At 35.1% G+C, this 25,971-nt stretch overlaps 2 protein-coding genes and 1 long non-coding RNA gene across 3 annotated transcripts; 2 read left to right on the top strand and 1 right to left on the bottom strand.

The window, feature by feature from the left end:
- The first annotated feature begins 335 nt into the window (after nt 1-335).
- On the top strand, nt 336-19,321 carry LOC120081482 (structural maintenance of chromosomes protein). Its single transcript, XM_039036406.2, has 18 exons — nt 336-699; nt 1,430-1,651; nt 2,151-2,246; nt 3,247-3,299; nt 3,788-3,884; nt 4,789-4,862; nt 5,672-5,789; nt 6,768-6,878; nt 7,001-7,077; nt 7,777-7,843; nt 13,503-13,568; nt 13,968-14,075; nt 14,169-14,299; nt 14,480-14,546; nt 14,667-14,734; nt 14,814-14,904; nt 18,500-18,570; nt 18,680-19,321. The coding sequence occupies exons 1-18, from the start codon at nt 550-552 to the stop codon at nt 19,053-19,055; spliced, it is 2,043 nt and encodes a 680-aa protein (XP_038892334.1). The 5' UTR covers nt 336-549; the 3' UTR covers nt 19,056-19,321.
- Nucleotides 19,322-21,274: 1,953 nt separating this feature from the next.
- On the bottom strand, nt 21,275-25,158 carry LOC120082153 (uncharacterized). The gene is made up of 2 exons (XR_005483076.2): nt 25,012-25,158; nt 21,275-21,596 (listed from the first exon to the last, which is right to left on the bottom strand). It is a non-coding gene; the product is annotated as an uncharacterized LOC120082153 (long non-coding RNA).
- MAKR4 (membrane-associated kinase regulator) lies at nt 22,745-24,243 on the top strand. The gene has a single exon (XM_039037399.2). The coding sequence runs from the start codon at nt 22,992-22,994 to the stop codon at nt 24,036-24,038; it is 1,047 nt and encodes a 348-aa protein (XP_038893327.1). The 5' UTR covers nt 22,745-22,991; the 3' UTR covers nt 24,039-24,243.
- Nucleotides 25,159-25,971: the final 813 nt, after the last annotated feature.

Genomic DNA, 25,971 nt, shown 5'->3' with positions numbered 1-25,971 from the left:
ATTTGAGTAATTTATCTTTAAATTCAAATTATTAGGTAAAATTAACCATAGTAAACAATTTAGTGATAAAGTTAATTATTTAATTATAATTTACAAAATTTCGAGAACCGATCCTCGCAAATTATCAGGACTTTCACGGAATAGAGAATGAAATGGGGATGGGATGGGGAATGACATCTCCGGCTCGTAGACATCTCTAAATAAAATAGGTGACACGTGGCCGTTGAAGTTGAGCCTGCCTGGGAGAGTACCATCTGTGAGTGGGCCGCGGGAGTATCGTATGGGCCCGGGTTCGATCCACCCGTTATCTGATTTAGAAATCTCAAAACGACAGCGTTTCGATTCCTCCGCTGACTTTTCCCAATTGACATTGATGCTTCCCTGTTGCGGAGGAACACTTTGCGCCATTTTCTGCAGAACACATAAACCCCTCAAAGCTGTCTTCCATGCGGGAAAATCATCTTCCTCCATAGCCAAATTTCTCATTCCTTATCATTCAATTGCTTATTACTACCCAAAATCTCGTTACAGATAAAGAGGGAATTCGGAATGTCGTGGCTAAGATTGGCAGTGAGCAAAGCAGTGGAGGTTGGGAACAACAATAACCTCACTCGGGTCGTCAAGAATTATGCCGACACCGTCGTTCACCACGCCGGTCAAGCCGTTGCGGAGGGTGCCAAAATTCTCCAAGATCGCATTGTACTTCCTCTGTTTCAATTTCATTTTTTTCCTTATTAATTTTGTTGGTTTGGTGTCGTTTTGAGCTGCGGTTGAATTTGGAAATGTTGAATGGTTCGTTATAATCTCGTAAATTTGTGTATTTTTCTTCGCGTTGATATCTTCTCACATTCATTTTCTTCATCTGGTGTCATTTTTGCGCATGTGGTGGGATTTGGAAATGTTGGATGGTTTGTTTATTATTCGTTTAATTTTGTGTATTTTTCTTCGTTGATATCCCTCCACGTTTCGTTCTTTATGTAAAAATCAAGTATTTGCTGAAATGTCACGCTGAAGCATTCAGAAATCGACTTCAGAATCTTTTGTGGGAACACGAGGATGGGGGGAATTTCGGGGTAGTACCTTATAATATTTGAAAATTGAATCGGAGAAATGGAAAACAAAGTACTGAATATCGATTTCGGGGTTTCCATGGAAACAAAGTGCAAACCTATTTGACGTTTCTGGGAGCTGTCACCTAAAATTGTCTTCCTAGAACTTTGTTAAAGATTCAGTGTATCCATCGTTCAATCTAGTACTTATTATTATTTTTTTTCCAACCATTTAGTTTTATCTTTTACCTCAGGGTCCTGGATTTCTTTCCGAGCGTTTTTGGTTGGTTTTGCTGGTTCTGCTTAACCACTTACGGTTTCCTACCAGGGATATTGGCTATTCTACAATTGAGTTCGTTTTTTTGGCTTTTATCGTGTAGGGGGCACGGAATTTCAGAAGCATCAGGCAGACTATACAAAGATTGGAAGAAGCTGCTGTGTCTTGTAGGGGCCCTGAAAGAGCTCAGTTGTTGAAAAGATGGTTGGTTGTGCTTAAAGAGGTCAAAAAATTATCTGATGCACCCTTGGAGGAGAAAGCAAAGACCCTGGAGCAACATCTTGCTTTTGAAGATGCGAAGGAGACCCCAAGAAAGCCTGCTATTGTGAGCACATTTTAATTATTATTATTATTTTTTTTAAATCACCTCTCCCTTCAAGTATTTTTATAAATACTCGTGCTTACCCATATCTAATGGGCAGTTATCGTTCATAGTTGATGCATTTTCAAAAACCTTGGTGCATTTTCATGAATTCCACATTCTAACCTCATGGATTTTAAAAATTGCTAAAAGTTGCTTTGCACATTGATTTTACAATATTACGGAGATCCAGAAGGATATCTAAGCCTATAAATATGCATTCTTTCACTGTGCAGCAATTAGAGATGTAAATTAAACTCTTTTGACCTTTATTTATGAGAGGTTTTTAGATTTTAGTCTTTTTTTTGGTTCTGCAGAGTGAGGGACTCAAACCTCTAACCTCTCGGTCAAGGGTACATACTTTATGTCAGTTGAACTATGGTCATGTAGGCGAGAGTAGTTAGTCTGCAGAACTTCTTTACTTCTGTGTTTATTACGTTCTGACCTTTACCATTATGAACAGATTTTGTATTACGATCCTGATGTTGGAGGGGAGCCAATGAACTTTTGTGAGGTTTTTCTTCAAAGTCAAGCTCTGGAGGGAATTACATTATCTATGGTATGTTAATTTCATGACGTCCTTTCTCTAAATCTGTTACTAGTTCCTGGGAAAGCTGCAGTTGTGCATGTTTACGGTGACCTAATTACTCTGGTCTTTTGAATGCACCAAAAAGGACAATATGATGTATTTGTTCATTAGTAGGATGTTTCTGCATAGGTTTTGATGCTGGATCAGGAACTTATTGGGCCCAAATTGAATGACCCATTTTAGCTTTTGACTAGGATGGAATCATGGAACGCTCATACAAAAAGATGTGTGCTTTTTATTACTAAATTTGTTGATGAAGAGATACATAGTTCATTAAATAAGATAAATAACCTGTTAAGAAATAAAAATGAACTCTTGCATTTAAAACACTGTAGTTTCTTAAGAGTGCAAATATAAAATTTGAGAGAAGGAAGACCATTGCATGGCGGGTGGTTACAATTATAGTTTTTAATTTTTCTTTGGAATTCAAGATTATACATGCCGTTTGGACTTGTCTTATCGACAACATTGGTCGATATCGAATAAGCCACCTAAGAATTTTTCTTTTATTTCAAAGGTCAATTTTGAATTCAATGTGTAACCATATTTTTATATTAAAAGAAATGTAGAATTCAATGTATAACTGTGCTATCTCAGTGCTGATTGATGTAATTTTTGTTTAGGGGAATATGGAAATTTATGCAAAAGCTTCAAGTTTGTGATATTTTTTCCTTTCAGTTATTGAACTATGCATGTTAACTAGATTTTATTCAAAATGGAGAGGCAGCACATGGTATTTGTGTGAGGTGGAGATATAAAAGGTTGTACTATGAAATGATGATGGAAACAAGTTTTAGTTCCACCTTCTTTGACGTGACTTATGAATTAGATTTATTGAATATGGTGGAAATATATGCAAGTGCAACATCATATTTTGAATTGTTTAGTTGCTATTTTACCATTCACCAACTTGTCTTTTTAATTGGTCATGAAGGAGACACCAACAAATTAACTATTTTCCATGCCACAGATTCTTGAAGCGCCAAATGAGGAAGAAGTGTCCCTTCTCCTGGACATGTTTGGGTCTGTCCCTCACTTGAGCTAATAGTATAGTTCATTATCGCTGTCTTGAAGTACTAACTATTAAAAATCCAAGCTTCAATTTTTCATTGTGTTCATATTCATTTCATAAAGAAAAAAATTTGTGTTCTCATTCATGAAGTTAAGGGGATTATTTTATTTTATCTTAATATTTCGTACGAGGTGGAGATATTTGGAGTTCTATACTTGGACCCTGACCATCATTATCCTTACTTTTCTTGACCTCAATCTGTTACCTTGAATTTGAGATTGGTTTCCAGTCAATGAGTCATCTGCTTTAGCGTTCCGTGCCTCTATTCCGAGATAAAGCTCTCTTATCTGATCTTGTATTTGTTGTTGTGTGCATGCTTTTTTTTTTCCTTCTTTAAAGTAATTCACTTATTTGGTTTCTGATGGGAATATGAATTTACACTGATATTTCTTTGAGATCAGCTTTTTCTTGAAGACATTTCTAATAAGACTTCCTGCAGATTATGTCTAATTGGGGGGAAGGAAGTTCACAATGCAATAGTTAGCAGCATACAAGATCTGGCAAAATCTTTTTCCAGCTATGATGATGAAGTATTGGTAAAGTTTTAAGAATAACTCATATTTTTTGCCTTAAAGTTTTTGAAATCCACAAGGGCCCTCTCATTCTACAATTTCTTTATGTATGAAAATGCTTTCTTCTTATTTCTCGGAGGATTTCATCATCCAAGTTTAAACATGTGCAAGTTGTAACTGTGAGTTTTGTAGGCTGCTACGTTCCCTTTTGGAACCAAGTATCTAGAGCCTTTCAGAAATAGCTAATTACTTTAGAGCTTTTTCATTCTCTGTTCATATTTTGATAAAGAGATGTTATAGTCTGAAGCTTAAGATATGTTAAGCATAACAGATGGTAATAGTTATATCCTAATGAAATAGAAGACTTACATGACAAGTTAGGAAAAAATTGAAGTGTCTTTGGCTGGTGTTTGTCCCCTTTTTTGGGCTTTTGGTGTGAGATAAATAATAGACTGTTTTCTGGCATGGAGAGGTATTGTAGCGATATTTGGTCCCTTGTTAGATTATATATTTCTCTTTGGGCTTCCTTGGGCTTCAGTGACCAAGTCTTTCTGTACTACTTGTTGGGTCTTATTTTGTTGTTGGATTGGAACCCCTTTTGTAGTATGTTGTTTGGTTCTTTTTTTTTTTTTTTTTGGGGGTGTAGGATTCTCTTTATGTACGTCCTTGTGTTCTTTCATTTTTTCTCAATGAAAGTTCGATAAAAAGATAAAAGGAAAAGAAAAGGAACTGTTCTTCTTTTTTAAGTTTAATTATTATTCATATTAGTATTAATCATCGGTATGTTACAAATTCAACTCTAATGGTCTTCATATGATTTCTGCTGTGTGGATTTATGAATTAGTTAGACAGGGCTGCTAGGCCTATCACATTTCCTCATTCCATTTCTTTTATTTGTTCAAAGTTTTGTGGGAAATCTTAAATACAGGTGAAGCGGGAGGAATTGCTCCAATTTGCTCAAAGCGCAATTTCAGGGTTGAAGATCAGCGCTGATCTTGGGAGGTGGGTAAGAAATGAGTTATTTTGTTCTTTACCACTTGGTCGCTACTTCTATAGCTTTTGTATGAGTGTGAAGTTATATTATTTATTACATCTGCTATATAGCAATTATGTTATTTAGTGGGTTTAGTAGCTTTAGGGATCGAGGTTTTATTTTAACCTTCTTGTTTCATTTAAGAAAGGTTTCTTTTGTTGATTTAGTCTATGGGGGAGTCCCTTTGTGATCTCCTTAGCTTGCTAGTGGTATCAAAAATCTTCTCATGCCTCTACAAATTCAGTCATGTAATGCTTTCTATTCAAAGAAAAAAAGGTGCCATGTAGTCATTTCAATTTTCATCTGACCACAATATTAATCCTGTCATACCCATAGATAGTGAGCATATTGAAGAAAATAAAGAACAGTTTGATACCAGATGCCTTTCCTATTCAAGCATTGGTCGTAGGGGATTGATTTTCACCTTCAAAGATGATGTGCTATATTTTTTATATTTTTTTCCCTTTTATTTTTTTGATTTCATACTGCTGCTGCTAGATACCTGCTCAATGATTTTCAGTCTCTTAATGAAAAAATAATTCTCAATTTCTGTATGTATTTCCTAAGTAATAAAGAGGATACCCCAGGTCTAGGCTGCGTGCTAAAAAGATGAGTTTTGGGATTGGTATGTTGTCTCTTTATTTGAACTACACCCAGAAGCACAACTTCACCTGCTAAGACGCACTTCATAGGGGAAAATGAAATTAGATGTTAAATGGTCACAATAAGCTAATATAATGGTCTTTTCTCTATTATTTGTCTGGGATTCTGGCCACAGGGTAGATACTGAATTGTACAATTTGAAGACAAAACTTGAAGGAATGTCAGCTTCCCCAATGTCATCAAATGCAGATTATGGCAAGACATCAGAAGAAACCACAATAGAAACAATCGAGGTGAGCCTGTTAATGGAAGTTATTTGTGGTCATTATTTTTTTAATGGAAACTATGGAACTTTTCATCGATTCAAAGAAAAAAAAAAAAGGTAAAGAAGGTTAACAAAAACAAAAATGTATCTGTTAATGCATTAGACTATGGATGAGTTTGAGGTGCGTCTTGGGAAAAAAATGTTTTTGAGTGAACCCTTTATTTTGTAATCTAAGCACTAGACTTCTTCTTCTTCTTCTTTTTTTTTTTTTTTTTTTTTTTTTTTGTGTGTGTGTGTGTGTGTGTGTGAAGCAAACAAAGCTTTGTCTACTTTAAGGATTTATTTATTTTTTTAGAATCTCTCAAATTGTTTTATTATTGCAGATTTTAAAAAGTGCTTTTAATTGTTTAAAAGCACTCAACCATCATGATTTGGCCACCTACCTAGGATTTAATATCCTACGGGTTCCATTTATACCCAAATGTTATAGGATTAGGCGGTTTGTCCTCTGAAATTAGTTGAGGTGCACGTAAGTTGTCTAAAAATGTTTTTAAAAACTCTTAAAAACTGACACAACACCACAATTTTTATAAGAAAAAAATGTCCTACATAAATAAACATACGTTTAGTGCGGCTGATAAATATGGCTTGAATTCATTCTTGATGATTTTCAGAGCAGTGAGCATCTGTTTCGTATTGTTTATGAATTGTTCTTCCGACAAATCTTAAAATTTTTATTACGGTATCAGTGTATGTATATTCATTGTCTGAAGGCTGTACATTATACTTTATTTCTCATTCCAACTTAGCTATTATCAGACTGAAGAGTGCAATTTACTGGGTGAACGTTTGTTTCTCTGAAAAGTGATATCTTCACATGTACCATATAGTGTGTACTACTAAGTAATCACCTTTTGATATGTCGTATGAACTGTCAAGTAAAGTTCATTTATGAATTTGACGGAGTGGAAAAAGGTCTTTGGTCACTGTCCCATCCATATGGCAGGCATTGAAAGCAGCACTCTCACACATACGAATTTGTTCTAGAGTGGAAGGACTTCTGCTGAAGAAGAAATTATTAAACAATGGAGATTCTCCTGAAATCCATGCTCAGAAGGTATTGATCTGGAGATGCCTTGACCTGTCAGTCAAATTTTTTATTTTTACCCATCGTGTTAAATTTAGCCTATGGGCTGCAATAAGTGGTATACAGCTGTAAACTTGTCTACTTATATACAGATTGATAAACTGAAAGTTTTGTCAGAGTCTCTTTCAAACTCCTCTGTGAAAGCTGAAAAGCGCATTACAGACCATAGGTAAAGATCCCAGTATCCTAAATGGCAATGAATAAGAATTCATACGTGTAGCTGCTTTTTCTTTGCTGATATATGTTGATATTCACTGTATTATCTGTTTGGGACTTCAACACGAGAAATTGTTTATAGCTTATCAAACTCTTTTCCATTTGAATCTCTTCTCGTTGATGACTGGTTTTTTTAAGCTTTTGGGCCTTAATTCCTTAGTTTAGAGTTATAGGAAATTCGTTTGTAATTCCAGCTTGTCTGTGATCCTTCACAATCAAAAGGCTTTTCTTATCTAAGCGTCTGGAGGGGTTTTTCATTGCTAACCTATACTATAAATCGTATGAACTGATGTGATGGTGCTTTTTTCTTCCCTTGATATCTGGAAATTAGAAACAAATATATGTATTTGGTATTTCTCATTCTGAGGAGTAGTCAAAAGCCAAGGAGGTAGGAGGTAGGAGTTAGGAGATAGATTTAGGCTTAATACCTCTCTGGAGGTTCTCTATATCAAGTGTTTTTTTTGTAATTTTCTCTTTTTTCTTCCATTTACTAATTTCCTGTTGGAATGGAAGTAGATCTTTCTAATCCAATTAATCCTTTCAGGTTGACTTTTTGTCTTTTTAAAAAGCGGTGCACCACGAGGGATGCCTGTTTTTACTTTTGACATTTCATGTATATATTTTTGACGCTTTCTTCTGTTTTCATTTGCAGATCGCAAAAAGAGGAAGCCCTAAATGTTCGTATCACCAAAGCAAGTGAATCTGGTGAAAAAGAGAAGGTTGGGTGTTCTTTGGAGTACCGTTTAAAAATAGCTTTTGGTTTATTTAAATAAAAATAGTTTTATTTTAGAAAATTATATCTCATGGGGTAGTTTTATAATTATTTTATATGTTTTATTTATTTATTCGTGGGATAAGAAACAGAAATGTATAAACAAAAATCTACCACACAACCTAAGGCAAAAGGGGTGAGGAGCCCCCCTCCTGAAAGAAATAATGAAACACTGCATTTCATATAGGATTTGAGCTTGGCTATAATGGCAATGGGATATCTTGTCTCTTAGGCACCACAAGGAAAGTAATTTGTACATTTTGCCATATAAAAGACTTATCTTCAAAGATCCTCAGATTTCGTTTCTCCTAATTCTCCCGGTCCCAGATAAGCACTCGGCAGTACACCTCCACTACGGAAAAAAACAATATGAAAACAATATGAAAATAAAAGAAAAAGTAGAAGACAAATAAGAGATATCTTCACCAACCAAATTAACAAATTAAAAAGGGGAAAAATACCTTTTTGATCCCTAGGTCTAGTTTCTATATGGTCCCTAAGTTTCAAAAAGTTATATTTTTAGTAAGTTTTAAGTTTGGTTTCAATTTCGTTCTAGGTTTCAAAATCTTATGATTTTATCCTTGAGATTTGAGTTTTGTTATGATTTGGTCCCTAGGTTTCGAGATTTACCCTTTTAACCTCGATTTTTCACTAAATATGCACTTTATGTCTTTAGTGTTACTGTCTATTAATTAATTTAAAAGAATTATAATTAATTAAGTTTCACTATTTTTCATCGCTATTGAAATTTAAATTTAAAATTTCACTTCGTAATTATTTAAAGTAATTAATAGGCATTATTCCAATGATTGAAAGTAAGTATTTAGTGAAAAATCAAGGTTAAAAGTATAAGTCTTGAAACTTAGGAACCAAATTAAAACAGAACTCGAAGCTTAATGATAAAATTGTAACATTTTGAAGTCTAGGGACTGAATTAAAACCAAATTTAAAACTTAAGGACTAAAAGTGTAACATTTTGCAACTTATGGACCAAATAGAAACTAGACCCAAAACCTAGGAACAAAAAAGATATTTTTATTAGGAATAGTTAAACTGTTTTTAATGAGAACCAACTTTTATTGAGAAGAAAATGAAAGAATGCAAGTTTTACACCCTTTCTCAGATTACCCTCTTAATCCGAGAAGAGATGTGAAGACAACAGTTGTCAATCCTCTTATGACAATTACTGCCCAACATACTGCTGTAATCTTGTTTTCTGAGCACCTGTTAACCTAATATACAGTTCATATCTTATACTCAATATATGCATAACTTCTACACCAACTTTTTAACTCAGTGTGCTACCATGCAGAGAAATTCACATTTATTTACATTAACGATATTAAGTGTTTATATTTACAACCCTTAACTCAAAATCCTACCCTGAACCCCATGACATGTACAAACAAACTCAGAGTTAAACAGACATGGTGAGCCACCTAAGCTTCAATTTCTTGAAGAATCCTAAATAGTGACTGACGGGCAGATCTACTCGGCTTCGGGATGTCGACCACTACTTGGGGAGGAAAACTTTTAAAAACATGAGCTTAGGATACTCGGTGAATGACTATTTAGTTCATACTTTCTTTCATAAATAACATAATCATGCTTTCATAAACATTTACATGATCATAATCAGGGTTTAGAAATTATAACTAGAAAACATAAAATCAAATCGAATAAAAACCCTGCAATAAGGCTTATCAGTATCATACTGTAAAATGCCACTATTCCATTGTCTGAACATGGGGGAGAGCCTTTTTGCTCAATCCCTACTATGCTAGTCTAGACTGGAGTGAAAGCCCTTTTGCTCAATCATCTACCAGCCTGAGTTGAGAGAGAACCTTTTTGCTCGATCCCATCAACTTCAATAACATAAGTCATGCATGCATGCAGAGCTGGATTGGGTTCTGACCCCCTTACCATACGTTCGGTGTTAAAGATCCCTAACATAACTGAAATTTGGGTACCTTACCATACCTCTGGTACCAACATTGGAGTAGGGTTCATATAAGGCGCAAACATTGAAAACATTTAATGAACATAAAACAGAATACCCATTTGAGTTGATCATACTTCATAAATTGTATATCATCGTATAATGCCTTGTAACATCAAGCATGCTTATAAAACGTGGGCATAGGCTTACAGAAAACACATGCTGAACTTATAAATAACTTCATCATTAAAAAACGTAGATCATGCGATCAACAATCATTTTAAGGCATGCGTTGAGAAAATCATGATATAAAACTTCATGTGAACTGCCTATGCGTTGAATTTCATTCATAAAAAGTAGCATTGGAAAACATTGTAAAAACTCGTCAATCATTGTCTTAAGCTACTTATCCAAGGGGTCTGTAAGCCTCTCCCACTTGCGTCTGCCTTGTAATAAGAAGAGGTCCCTTGGTTAAGGGACTGTTTGGATTGACTCAAGAAAAAAATGTTTTTCAAAAATTTCATTTTTATTTAAACACTTTTGATAAAAACTTATTAAAATATACTTGAAAAGCTATTTTGAGTGGTTGCCAAACATTCCAATTTCTTCCAAAATGACTTATTTTTTAAATTAAACACTTGAAAATGTATTCCAAATACACACTAATGTCATTAGCTCCCTTTTGAGCTTAACATAACACTTAACTTATCATTATCGCATCATGACTGAGTTCATCGCATCACTTATACTTAGCCATTTTACATTCCTCTTGGTTAAAGACTGGCTACCCTCTCTATTGGGTGCTCAATGGTCATGAGGGCACACTTCTGTGTCTATGCGTCGATCCATAGTATCATTTCAGATTCCAATCTTTTAAACCTTATAATTCTAATTCCAGCCATCAATTAACTAAATTTCTTCCCATGAATGTGCTAAAAAAACTTCTTAACGAGTTGACCTTAGAATCGTCTATCTTTGCTCTCAGGGGAATGGGATATTCTCAGGAATTGGCTAGAAAACTTCAAGTTCCTTCAAGCTTGTCCAACAATCCCTTAGCACCTTTAGAACTTCATAGGCACTCACACTTCTTCTTACGTGTAAGCAAAATTTGGCAAAACTGATTTCTTCCTTGCAAACCATATTTATACTTGAGCTTGCATGTGAGCTAATCTCAACTAATCACTACCTGGCATGCTAATCCTTAACTTAGCGTCTCTAAGGTTTCCATTTAACCTACTAACAGGTGATTAAGCCTAATGCTTAGTTTAATTTTCATCGCATAGAGCTTGCGATCACTTAGGCCTCATCATTGGTTATCGCATACTCCTAGCTGTAATTGCATTGCCTTGTCTTAGGTGTTCTTAGCACACCTTCAATCTTTACTTAACACACCTCTTCTTATCAACTGAGTGACCCATCATCGCATCTGTCCATGGCAGTCTTGCCTATCAACTTCTAAACTTCACGGCCGCTAATTCTCTTGCGACCATCCTAGCATTTTGCCTTACATCCCCTTTAGAGTGCTTGTTTACTGTTTAGGCAACTTAGCTATTTGCATATTGCCTATACTGCCATTCTCCACCTCAGGTGAAGTTGGTCGCATACTTCTCTCACAAGCCTTACTAAACATCAAACTTGACAACTAGCTTAACTTCCTTCATGACCTTCCACATACTTCATGGGCTATACTTTGGCATAGTTTCTCTTCCCTAAATACTTGGCCGCATAGCGTTTTGGAAGGGTTAGGCCGCATACATTGACATGACTTTGTCGCATGGACCTTCCGTTTTCCTTCTAAGTGTGAACCCCTCTTCAATTCACCCGAGATCCACACTTTATACTTAGAATATTTTCTACCTTCAAAATGCTTGAGGGCCATCCTTTTAACACTTAGAAATTTTCTTCTCCCTTAACATCTCATACATGCTCTTACATTTCATATTATTACAAACATTACCATTATCATAAACATACTTACAATGACATTAAACACATAATTAAGAGGACTTAAGCATAATTAACTAGTAAATCGAGTTTAGGGATTTACAACAAGGACATCCTAAAAAGTAATAAGCCTAGCAAAAGGGAGCCCAACTAGTTATAGAGGCTCAAATCTCTAGAAGAATGAGACCTAGCGAGTAATAATGAAAAAAAGAAAACTTCAATGATGACCAAAGAATAATTACAAAAAATGTCATCTCAAACACTTAAATAGAAATTTTGAACCTAATGAGAGACTAGAGACCTTACATTGAAAGGGTCCCTACCGGCTCCTTTAAAGGTCTTATTGTTCCTCTTTCTCCCATAAAGTGCACGAATTTTTGCATGCCACGAGATCCTCCCCTCTATCAAGTGGAAAGAGAGGGAACTTCTCGATGATCTCCTCTTCATGTCGTCTTTGTGTTTGGCAAGTTGGAATCCAAACACGCCAAAATAATCCAAAGGATATGATCCAAGTTTTCCTCTGCCCTCTGATGAAGAATGCAACAAAATTGACCCACCAAAGAAGGCATCTTCCTTGAAAGCCAATCAAGTGTGTTCACCCTTTTGTGGATAACTAACCAAGCAAAGAATTTAACCTTCTTTATAACCTTCTTTTTTTGAAAAATCAACAATATCATTGGTTGACCGTTCTTTATAACTTTCACCTTCTATGGAGTAGAAAATATGGTGTCCCTAGAGGGAGAAGGGTCCGATAAGCAGCGAAAGAATCAACAGCAAGAAAAGCCCCCGATAGAATTAGGATTCCAAAGACAAACATTCCTTCTCCCCTGCCTAAGTTGAGATTTCCTAATCAAAGATAGGAGAATCGTTACCTTTGTTGTTTTCCTATTAGACAAAGAGCGTCGGAAATTGAACGAAGGAGAGGGAAAGCTCCCAAAATGATACAAGAAATAACATCAGCCACAAAACAGTTTTTCATATAGGACAATGATACAATCATAGGGTTTCCACCCATTTATCCTCCTAGAAGTACATTTCCTTTTCGACCCACAAAAACAATGAACAAGGTTAGGAAAACAAGAGAACTCGTTTTCCATTTCTTTCCATAAATTTCTGTAAGTGCCTTTGATCCCACCAAGCATCCGCTCATAAGGATGACGACCGTACTTCATCACTATAACCCTCTGCCAAAGGGTAGTAGACTCGAGGGGGAATTGCAAGAACTATTTTGCTAATAGGGCTCTGTTACTAATCCTTAGATTCCCTTATTCTACCCCCAAGGCTTACCGGCTTCCTTACCACATCCCAGTTCACAAGATGTGCCCCTTTACTCTTTGCAGAGGAAGTCCCTCATACGTCTCTCAAGACTGTTATGCACAGAACACAAAGTTCTGGAAATGGAGAAGTAGATAGATCCCACTCGACACTGAGCTAATGAGGGTCATTCTGCCACCTTTAGAGAAAATATATCTTCCACGAGGCCAGTCTTTTTCTCAACTTATACATTATGTCAGGATCTTGATCGTGTTTTGATCTTGAATCGTATTAAGGACATACTTTGCGACATTATCTTATTGTGTATGTTCGATCATATTTCATATCCATTTTGAACTCTGTTTCACGTATATGGTAGAGACTTTAGCGATGACACTTAATTACAACCATACAGATTATTTTCAACTTTTATGCAGAAATCTTGAGTTTATGTTTTCAATTATTACAGGAACTAGCTATAGAAATTGCAGAACTTGAAAGACAGAGAGATGATATTGAAGCTGAATTGAAAAAGGTTTTTCTCTGTCTTCCATCCATGATCTTTTGGTTAACCATGATATAATGAAGAATTGAGCCTTTTTTATACGTGTTGCTCATTTACGTACTTCTATACATTTTTATGCTATAGTGTTATCATTGATATAGAAGTCATGCCTGTGCCTGAGATACCCGAGTTGCCTGAGGATTTTTATAAACTTGTAATTTTAGAAAAGCCCAATTTTTGTGTAGATTAAAAGAGTTCACTATGGTTTTCCTTTATCAGACGTAATCCACATTTTTATTTCTACGGTTTCATGAGTGGCTTATGAAATTTGTTTATTCATAGAATTTTAAATTTTATGTTCTTTTTTTCCACTTTCCACACTTCTGTATAGCTGAACATATATTGTTACTATATGGCATAATGGCGTAGGTTAATATCTCCTTGGCTGCTGCACATGCACGCCTTCGTAATATGGTGGAAGAGAGAGATCAGTTTGAGGAGGCCAACAACAAGATTGTCGCACATTTGAAGACAAGGGTGCACTTTTTGTTTACTTTTGATGTACTATTATATTAATTTCTTGTCTGTTCTCATCTTTATTCATTGTATGGTCTCTCTGAATTCTTTCAGGAAGACGAGCTGTTAAAATCCATTGCCTCGTGTAAGGCAGAATCAAATGTTTTGAGTATTTGGCTTAATTTTCTGGAAGATACGTGGAATATCCAATGCCTATATAGAGAAAATAAAGAAAAGGAGGTCAAGTATGTATTTTAGGCCATGCTTGTTTTTTTTAATCAATATTTGTGGTTAGTATTAGAACTTTTCGAAGGGATTTTTTTGGAGTGCTCTAGTGAGGGAATCTGCAAATGAGCTTTGCACAATGTTTCTTCTCTCAATCGAGGTTTGTTATTCTTAAATACTTGCTTCATTTCTTTCTGAAGTGATGCGTTGGAAAACCATGAAGGTTACTTTGTGAACTTGGCTATTGATCTCCTATCTGCTTATAAGGTATTTATAATATTCTCTGAGAATATATGTATCCTAAATGTAACATGAAATATGTTTAATAATTTATGAATAAGCTCTGATCTCCCATGTTTGAAACCTTGCATGGATCACTTGATATAGAAAGAGTTGGAGTCGTCAATCAGCCGTATTGAAAAATTTGTGGAGAATTTAAAGAATCTGAGGCAGAGGTAACCTTTTTTCTTTTGTCATCAAGATCCTATTTTGCTCTGAAGCATGGCTACTTATCTATCAGATCACTCTGGACAGGTCGGAGGAATCCACACTGGAAAATGATGAGTCAAAAGTTCTAAGCCCTACAAATAATCTTGAAAAGGAATATCTAGGCTATGAAGCAAAGGTATAAACCATTGATTACTTATCCAAATTTATTTTAATTTCAATGCAGGATGCAGTTGGTGAATAGATTTTGTTTTACAGTTTTAATAGATTTGTTTATTTATATTATTATTATTATTTTTTTTGGTGTTAAGAAACATTTCGTCGATGTGATATAGTTACAAAAAGTGGGGAGATAAAACTTCATGCCTAAAGAAAGTTGCAAAAAACATTTCTAATTGGCAATGAGAGAAGTCGAGCCACAAATATAATTATTATAAACAGAGGGATGCTTCTTTTGAAAGTAATGGGCGAATCATTCATAGATGGTAGAAATCTAGGCTCCACTAATAGGATAAAGAAACTAAAGTTTCTATGAATGGTAGAAATCTAGGCTTGACTGATTGTTTTATTCTTTGGAGAGGGCAGACTCATGTAAATTTTTGGGAGTGTTTGGCTCACCAATATGAGTTGAGTTGAGTTGGTATAATATACAAACTCAATGTTTGGTCCACCAATTTTAAATATTGGTGGAGTTGAGTTGGTATATTTTATCAACTCATCCCACCTCTCCCTTCTTCCAATGCTTTCAATGTCTCCACCCATCGGCCCATTGTTGGCGACTATCGTTGTCACAGTTCGAGAACCAATTCTGGGCTTCGACAACCACCTCCAATAACAACTCTGGCGACCTACTCCGATGACCAATTTTGGGCTCCGGCAACCACCTCTGGTGATAACTCTGGTGGCCCAACTCTGATGACCACCTTCACGCGAACCCGACCAACTCCGACGACCAATTTTGGACTCCAGCAACCATCTCTAATAATAAACTCCGACGACCAACTCCGACAATTACCTCAACTACAAAATTTAATGAAAATAACCTTCTATGACCACCTTCGAGTGAACAACTCTGACGACCAACTCCGGTCTTCAACAACCACCTTCGACGACAAAAACTCCGACAACCAATTCTAATATCACCCTCTTGCGCCCAATTTCGAGCTCTGACAACCATCTCCGACTTCGACGACCACCTTCATGCGACCAATTTCGATGAAAAACTTCGGGTTCCGAAAACCACCTCTGACGAAAAACTCCGGCTACCAACTTATACCACCTTCATGCGCCAACTTCATATTCTAACAACCACCTCCAACTACAAACTCTAGCGAAAATCATCTTTGATAATCAACTTCGACATCCACTTTCGACTAGTATAAGACTGATGACTGTTAAAGTATGTTGTAGGGTTGATTATATAAATAAGAGTATTTTGTTTACGTTTAGTGCTAAAATATATTTTTATTTAATTGACTTCATATATCAAATGGGTGTTAATAATATTTGAAAAAGTATGTATATGTAGTTGAATAGTATGTAACACAAAAAAAAAAAGTCGATAAAATGAAGATTTTTTTCTTGGAACATTTTCTGACAAGAAATAGTGAAAAATGGAGATTTGTTCGGTAATGATCCTCCAAATTTGGAGGAATTGAAAATGAAACTTCCATTGGCTGCTAAGATGATGGGGGAGATTCAAATAAAAAAATTTATGATAGAGTAAAAATACAGTACAACAACACAGAAGAATAAGAAAAAGAAGATAAAATTCATGGAGAAAAATTAAAAATCAAAAGTTTTGATTTCTCTTTGGTTTCCCATTTTATTTAAGTATATTCTGCAAGAAATGTAGTGGGTTAATCATTGTTCATTACCCGATAAAAGAAAGAAAGAAAGAAAGAAAGAAAGAAAAAGAAAAACTTAAAAATTAAAAGAAAAAATTGCAATCCATATTTTATTCAACACAAAGATGAGTAGAATTATGAGTAATTTTTTAAGAGGAAAATAGTCATCATAAAATCAGATTATTTAGAATTCAAAAAACTGAGCCAAATATCCTAGAGATATGAACTCAACTTTGCATCCCAAACACAAACATATGAACTCTAGACATCATATCTGAACTTCGCGTCCAAACAGTCCCTTTATATCATCTTAACTCAAGATCTCATCTTTCCTCTCTCTCTCTCTTTTTGTTTGCATAAGGTGGGATGTTTGGTTTGGTTTCTCATATAATATTCTGGGTTATTCCTGTTTTTCAGCAGGAATGCTTCTTCAAGAATTGAAGAGAAAAAATGATGCTTGTGCTTCGTTGCAATTGTGAATGATCTTTTCTGCATTATTAATTTATGTAGGTGTGATCTGTCCTATCAAAAACAGAAGAAAAGGGGAAAAGAAAGTAGTTGCGATCTAGTAACCCAGTCTTAAATCAGATTGACTTGTGCATCTAATTTCTTCCTTCCAAAATGTCTCATTTTTTAATTTGGAGAACACCATTGGGGTTCCTGCCACTTTCCAGTCGATTTCAGATCTCTTACTATCAATAGACCGGAGTGTTCACAGTGCACATTGCTTATCATGCTGGTTTCCTTGGTTTTCTTGTCGTCCTGCTTCTCTTGTGCTACCTTAGTACTGTGGTCTCTGGTTGGGACATAAGCTAAGGTCTAGGAATTTTTTGGAACCTATCATAAAAATTGGAAATAGACTACAGCTGGAAAAATGTTTTCTTCTTTTGAGAAAGACCTTCATCGACTTTCAAGTAGGATTCCTATCTGCTAATCTTTTCCGTTAAAAATTTGGGCTTAGCGACTGATGTTTTAGAGAAGTTAATGAGAGATTCCTTGGGAGTGGGTGGATAAGGAAAACAGTTCTTTCTTTGGTAGATGGGATGATGTGCCTAAATCTAACTGTGAGGGAGGTCAGAAATCGAGAACCTTCAAATTAAAAATAATGGCTTCACATGCAAAGTAGTTGTGGTGGTGTCTCTGGAAATTCGTATCTCTGAACATATCCCATTTTTTTCCCCTCTTTTTTCTTTTTCCTTTTTTCCTGTCTCCATTTTTCTATTGGGAATGGGCTGTGCAAAGTCAAGGTGGAAAGATGATGATGGATACTTTTTGTAAATTTAAAATTTGTTCAAGGAGAATAAGAGGTCTGTTATCATATGCCTCCTGCCTCCTTTCATAATGCTTACTACTACCGGGTGGTAAGGATAATAAGGGTATCTTTGTTTATTTTTTTTCTCCTCCCATTTGGGCAGGTTTCTTCTAACTTTCTGGGAAATTTGTTCGTAATTTGTCTTGTATGGTTTGTTGATTGAGCTTCTGATCCTTTCATAATAGAGGCAGGTTTTAGTGTTTCAGACCTTTGACTCTTGTGCATGGGCTATTTATGTGAAGAGAAATGGGATAAATATTCAAGATTTGTTCAAGATTGTTAGGATGTTAGAATGCTGCACTGCACTTCACTACTCTTTCTTTCGGATTCTACTTGTTTTGAGTTGTTTCTTGTTTTTTTGCTATATCTTATATGTATAATCGGGATGGTTATACATGACTTGCAAATTTTGAGTGGGTTCGTGCATGGGGCTTGTCTTCCGGTGCAGTGTTTGGCCTGTTTTTGTATTGTTTTAGTTTTTAATGAATACGTTGCAAAAGATTGTCCCAATTATAGGACATATATCTGCTGCCTTCAATTTTCCTGCCAAGTGTAATATTGACTTCATCTTGGATGTTGAACAATTATAACCTTGATCTGTTTTCTTGTTTCAGATTATTACTACCTTCAGTGTGGTGGATAACATGAAAGAGCAGTTTTTGGCTCAGCAAGCTCAAGTTTCCAGGTATGATCCAAGTTTCTGTGACATGCGCATTCTATTCTAACACTCATGACTCATCTATGTTACATTTCCTCATGACCCAAAAGTAACTCTTCTTTTTACCTCAAATCAGGAAAGATGATTCTAGAGTTAAAGATTTGTTTGATGATATCGAAGAACTACGGGAAAAATTTGAATCTATCGAGAGACCCAATCTAGAAATCGAAACTCCACCTCCAAAACCCGAAAATGAATCTAGAGAGGAGGTGGAGAGTAGTAATGTTCCCCAACCTTCGATGGAAGACAAGAAGAACTCAAAGATCGAAACTGGTAAGCATCCTGAACTACCTGCAGTCAAGGTAGAACAAACACTAGATGCTGCAGCTGAGCTAGCAAAGCTGGAATCAGAATTCGGGAAAGTCAGTCACGACTATTCATCAGAAGACATTGGTGAATGGGAGTTCGATGAGCTCGAAAAGGAACTGAGATCAGGTGACTCAGAGAACTAGCTGTCATATTATGTACTCATGAATGAACCAGCCTAATTTATTATGAAGAAAGGTCATAGGTTTGCTTTTGGCATACCCCCAACCCCGAAGCTGCATGATTTCATCATAATCTTTCCTTTGTAATTGTTCTCTGTATATTTTCTGGTTTTTTAATTTGGTCACTTGTATAAACACTGGAACATTTATGTTGTAATATAAAGCCAAAGAAGGGAAACAGTCGAATCAAGAAGACTTGATATGAAAGTAAGTCCAACCTTTTAGATAAACTGGTATTCAAAGGGGTAAGTTATTAGTTTCTTAAGCAAACCATCCTTTAGTGGGAGACCCCAATGTTTTCTGACGAATCAGTTGGTGCGGGGTTAGAAGATTTTTGTTAATACTGATATGTCTCAGAAAGGTTTCCTTGATATGGTAGTTGGAATTTGTCTCATCTTTTAAAGGACAACATGATGGTTAATGAGCCTCCTCTGCCTTCAAGGATAGGGCACAGAAAGTAGTGGGCTGAAACATGCCTGGCCCAAATCTTTCTTGAAAGGGCAGTTCTTAAATACTTGTAGTTTTATCTTTTTGGCTGCAACTCATTGTTTTGAAGTTGTTTGGGTGTTGAGTTGATTATTATAATGGGTAATTCTAACTTGTGGGTGATAATAATCTGTACCTATAACTAAGTGTGAGTTATAATAATTTGGAATTTCAACTATCATAATGGTCATGGGAGGCTCCAACATTAAGTGGACTATAATAGTCCTTTTCACCTAAGGCAAAATGGGAAAATTTCCTATACTATGAAGTATGGACGATTTTTCATACTATTATCATCGTGTGTCACATTAATGTACTTTTATAAATAAAATGAGTGAAATAAATAAAATGAGATTCACTTAACATTAACGTGGAGTTCACAAAAATTTATGAAGATAATTTTATAGTTGAACAAAGGAATGCATAGTTCTAATACTAGAAAAATTCTTAGGCAAATTGATAGGCAAATTGAGGGCCAAGCACCCCGTTGGTGGATGGAACAAGAAATTTCTATGGCTAATAAGCACCCTATCTTGATAAATAATAATAATAATAAAAGTTTCAAGTTGTCAGCCCTTAGGCCTTAGCCAATTAGAAGATAGCTTTTCATCCTGATTTTCTGGGTGGTGGGTCTCTGAGATGAATCTTATTTGTGGCTCTTAAATGTAGCCTCTCTCTCCTCTTCTTTCCTTCTCTCTCTCTCTAGAATTGTTATCTTGATTTTGATTAAATATTTGAATTACTTTTGTTTTGTGATGTCAGTGAGTTGGCCTCTCACACTCACTCAAGGGGTACTTGCAAATTTACATTTTGTGATTTGTTTATTTTGCAAAGCACGTTTTTAAAAATTTTAACATTAGTTCTGAAAGCGTGTAGTTTGTGAAATCGTAAAGTTAACTTTGTGGTTTTAATTTAATAATATGCATAATGTATATAGGTTTCTTTCAAACTTATCAACAGGAGGGTTTAATTTGTTAATTTATAAACTATGGTAATGATTGGAACTGTTTTTGAAACATAAAGATACAATTTGTAAATTAAGTAAAACCATAAAGGTGGAATTTATAAAGTATGGTGAAAATGCTTTAATATATACTAGAGAATTTTTGGAATGGAGTCTGAATAGAGGATTTCCATGGTGCTTTGTGTCAAGATGTTCTTGTTGCTTAGTTTGTTTTCAATTTCTTTTTACACTAAAAAAAGGTGGAATTTGCAGCAATTATTTCCATTTATAAATCAAGTTGGCAAATTAGAAACTCCTTTGTGATGGACAGTGAGTTTTCATCTTTTAATGGTTGGTTTTTTTAAACACCCTTCTAAAATTTGTTTTGTATTTTTCACACTTTTAAATTTTTTAGATTGAGATTAGACACTTGCTAGATCCAATATGATAACTTTATAAATTATCCTATATAGTCTTTAGTTATAGATTATAGTTATGAAGACTGTGATACAATAATAAAAGTCTCACAAGACATCAACAGTTCAAATTTTGAATTCAAAACCTGAGTGTGCCAAAATATCATTAAAAAATTCGACTTTAAACTTCTTCGTTGTCAAAGAAAAAAACTTTGAAACTTCTTTGAAAAACCATGATAGATTGAGTTTTTGTCGAGACCAGGTTGTGTAATTTGATAGGTAGATTTGCTAATTACAAACTGTACTTCTGCAGATTATAAATTTCAAAATCAAACACATAATTAAAACTCAGGTTTCCTTGACTTATTCCTTTGTACAAACCAAACACAAATTACACAACTCCGAGTTATTTTTCATTTTATTTTCTTAAAGAAAAGATTAGAAAAAACTAAATAGAGTAAGATACACAAGCATCCTTGCAAAACTAACTCTGAGTTAACTCGGATCTTATTAAAATCCATGAGCAAATCATTCCAATCAAGTTGAATACTATGCTTTTGATCTACATTTGCAGAGCCCACAGACAAATTCTGAAGCTTCCTGTTTCTCCCTTCTTGAGCATTTTCACATGTTGTGGAGTCCATGTTTCACCCTCTGAGTCTAATTATATCAAAACTGTAAGCATTTTGGAACTGAGAACTTCCAAAATTCTAAAATAAGTTATCTTTGAAGAGAGTAAGACAAATAAAAAACGTGGAGGAATGTATTAAAAGCAGAGGACAATGGTAAAAGTATCAAGCATTTAAGGCAAATAAATCCGGAATTTCCCTCCTCCACTATTAAATGTCTGGACATTGTTAATTCTCTATGGGGTCAATAACTTTTTCATATTGCCCGAAAAATTTATAAGAGCAGTTTAAAAGTGAGTTTTTGATGTAAAACATATAAAACAAAAAGAAAGAAAATAAAAAGAGGAAAAAAGATTTCAACACTAACCAATCAGTGTATTTGGATTGGTAAGATTGTTGAAAAGTAAAGCCACCCAGGAATTCAGTAGACAGAAATAAAATCAGACAAAAGTGCTTCTGTGGCAGCCTAAGTAATGTTCTAGTTGAAAGAGGAGCTGTCTTCAATCATGTTTTTGTTTATTAATTTATTTTATTTCAAGGACCACATGGAAATATGAAGGAACTTAGCATGCTGTAAGAGAGCAAAAAAGCCTGGTTTTAGGGCATGGTTTGGTTCTTAAAACTGATATTTGTCTGGAGAGCCAGACAGCTGTTGAAAAAGATGGCTCTACTAATTTAATTAATTTTCAGGTGCCCGAACTAAGAATCTTAGATTAGCATTTAGAAAGGGAACTTTGAGATTTTATCCCTTTTACTCTAAGCTACAGAAAACAATATTGTTTTGATTGAGTTACCTTCTACATCTATTCCTTTGGAATAAAGGTTAATGCCTAAGCTAACCCTTTTTGTTTATTTGGTTCTAATTTTCTGTGTATTATTTTGTTTGATGAATTCTTGTCAACTGATTCTTTAATAATGGTTGAGAAACATTTTACCCAATTTCAGTGATTTGCAAGCAAAGTAAGCTCCAATGAAAAATATGCAAAATTTCACTATTTTAAATTCTTAATGGTTTTCTACATCACTATAAAGAATAATACTAAAGAAAGAGACCAGACTAATTTAGTGCATTCTTTTGTAGTAGCATAGTGAAAAGCAATGAGAAATCAGCCACACACACCCAGAAAAATTAAAAAAAAAACTAGTTCACTATGCGTTAAAAAAGGAAAAAGATAAAGAAAAAAGAAATAGTTCACTGAGGATTAATAAAATTGTGATAAGCAGGTTAGCTCCAATTATGTTCTAATTTCCTATTTGGAAGCATTATTAAAAGAGTATCAATTATAAATTCCCCATACTTTATTCTCTATAGACCTGATATAAAGTCCAGCATCCTCATTTGTAAAGGTGCTCCTACTCTTGAACCACCTGATAAAGCACAGTTTCAAATAAGCAAATTCCAGAGAGAGAGAGGGAGTTACTAGATATGGCTGTTGACATTCCATCTTGTGATCCATCTGATGATGACTATATAGACATGGAAATTGGTTCATACACCAACTTTCACTGCTGCTCCAAAAGCTCTCCACGACAATCCAGAGAGTTCGAGTTTCAAATGTCTTTGAATTCTCGGGGGAGAGAGCCGACGACTTCTCCAGCTGATGAGCTCTTCTACAATGGAAAGCTTCTTCCCCTTCATCATCCCCCACGCCTGCAAATGATAGAGAAACTCTTGCAAAAGTCTAGTTCTGATTATGATTACAGAAAAGACACGTTTGAAGAATTTTACACCACTCCATTATCCACTTCTGTCAATACACCTACCAGTACTCCTTTTGAATCCTGCAACATTTCTCCTTCGGAATCTTTTCGGATTAGTAGGGAACTAAATCCAGATGAGTATCTTCTAGAGTATTCAGCAGATGTGAGCTATTTGAATGGTGAAAGTTTGAAAAAGTCCTGGACCAAAAAGCTTAAGCATTCTACCCTTTGTCTCAAGCTGAAAGCTTCCAGGGCTTACATCAAATCTTTGTTTACTAAATCAGGTTGCTCAGATGAGTCCTGTGCAGCAGCTGCAAAGATTGCAGATGAAGGATCAGCTTCAAAAGCGAATGAATATTCAAAAAAGAGCGCTAAAGTGGAAAAAAGAAAGCCATTTGGACCAATTTCGAGCTCGATTGCTAATTCCAACAAAGACAAAGGCAATACGGAAAACAGTAGTCGCAACAGAAGATCATTCTCAATGGTCATTAAGAGACAACCAAATATCAAATCACCATCTTCTGCACCACAATATCCCTCTTCCTCTTCATGTCCAAATATTTCGAGCAGGAATTACCTAAAGAGATGTGGCAGTGTGAATTCGGAGATTGAGAACTCAATTCAGGGAGCAATTGCACACTGCAAGCAGTCTCAATCTCAGCAACCATTGCGTTCAAGGAAGACAGTTAGTGAAGTTGGGATTTACTTATTATCATCTTCCAGCCTTACAGTTTCAGATGATCAGGAAATACCAGAACTTTGCAGGGGCTGATAGAGACCGATAGAGAATAAGAAAGTACAGACTTATAAGATATTAATGACATCTTCTTTCTTCTTACTAGATTCCTATCTTGGGGTATGCTATAAGTCAACGCAAAATGTTGTTCATGGCTATCTGTAATTTGTACTGTTGAGTACAATATGTAGGACTTTATGAACATGCAACATAAGATGTCTGTCTCAAACAATTTCAGCAACTATTTCCGATCTTTTTATTAGATAAACTCGAATCTCTAATAAATAAGCACCAAAGATGCCCTTCTAATTAATCAACAAAATTCATAGAGCTCACTATACATTCAAGAAATCCCCTTCTCTTTGCACTAACACTCTCGGAGTAAAAATTTCCATTATGTAGGAAACCATCACTGCTTTAAGGAGGAATTTATTAATCAGGTCTGAAAAATTAGGCACCGTACAGCTTGAAATTGTAAAGTCTAGAATTGGAATGCCTGTACTTTTAAAAATCTAGAGTAGAAGAAAATTCTACATCATACATTCTCGTGCAATGTACGTACACCACACAAATTTCCAGAGTTTCGAAAAATTAATGTAGAATCCCCATTAATCTAGCTCAAATCCACACAAGAAATTAACCTAAAAATTTCATTATTCTGTGTAAAAAGCTATTCACGAATTTGACTGAATCTATTCTATAAGCTTTCAATTACTCGGGCGCAAACTACACTATCCAGAAACCTAAACTAGAAGACGGCAATGCATGTTACTTTGTTCTCGATGAACAGAACATTAAGTCGATGTTCAAAATTCAAATAGTCGGCGATATCATCATAATTTCTAAAGAAAATCTTTCGATAATCAATCAATTTACAGTTCTTTGATCATAGGAAAAAAAAAAGAACAATCAGGATTCCGAATACATAATTCTCTGCCTTCCAAAATTAGAGCAACCACGATACGCTTTGAGAAATCGAATGTAGAAAAATGGAAAAGAAAGGATTCACCTGAAACAAGCACCGTGTTCAAAGCCATGGAAATGCTTGGAGCAATGGCTAGTGTGTCACGAAGGAAAATTTCACGAAATGACCCACTCTAAAAAATTTTTATTGGATGACCTTTTCCAAAAAACTTATGACTGACGTTTTGTTCTTATAAAATACCAAATTTATTCTAAATTTAAAAAACTCTTCCAACTATACTACAAAGCATTATTCATCTTACTTTTTCGCTTACATCTTCTCTCAATGTGCGATTTTGACTCTTGTTTTCTCTCATTTTTGCTCTCGTACCTGACTTGTCATCTCCCATCTTCATCCGAGCGTTTGGCCATCTTCTTGCTGGTCGTTTGTATACATTTTCCACTGTTGTCGATCTCTGAAAGGTATGTGACTCTTCTCCTTGAATGTATGTTGATATTTTTTTAGGATTCTTGTCGGTCGTTTAGGGTTCGCAAAGGGTTCGCGCCTACCATTTGTTAAACAATCTCTCAGCTTTTGTTAAATGATCATGTATTCGTTCTTAAGAGATTGCTTAGATAATCCTAGACGAGCGTTTAGTATTCTTTAATCGATCGATTAGAGAAACGTAAACGATCGTTTAGAAAAAAAAATGTATGAGCGTTTAGTGGACTCACTATGCAATCATTTAGGTATTTGTAATGTGATTGTTTAGTTATTTGTTATACGATCGTTTAGGTATATGTAATGCAATTTTTTAGTTGTTTGTTATGCGATCATTTAGTTGTTTGTTACACGATCGTTTAGGTATTTATAATGCGATCGTTTAGTTGTATGTTACACGATTGTTTAGGTATTTGTAATGCGATCGTTTAGTTGTTTGTTACACGATCGTTTAATTGTTTGTTATCCGATCGTTTTGTCTTATGTTACACGATCGTTTAGTTTTTATTACGCGATATTTTACTTATTGTGTAATGTATACATTTGTTACAGGTTGATAAGATG

Source organism: Benincasa hispida, chromosome 7 (assembly GCF_027475165.1).
Source record: "Benincasa hispida cultivar pf3 chromosome 7, pf3_genome.v1.1, whole genome shotgun sequence".
NCBI classification, from domain to species: Eukaryota; Viridiplantae; Streptophyta; class Magnoliopsida; order Cucurbitales; family Cucurbitaceae; genus Benincasa; species Benincasa hispida.
The sequence above is the reverse complement of the archived record's forward strand: the minus strand, read 5'-3'. Positions and strand labels throughout refer to the sequence as shown.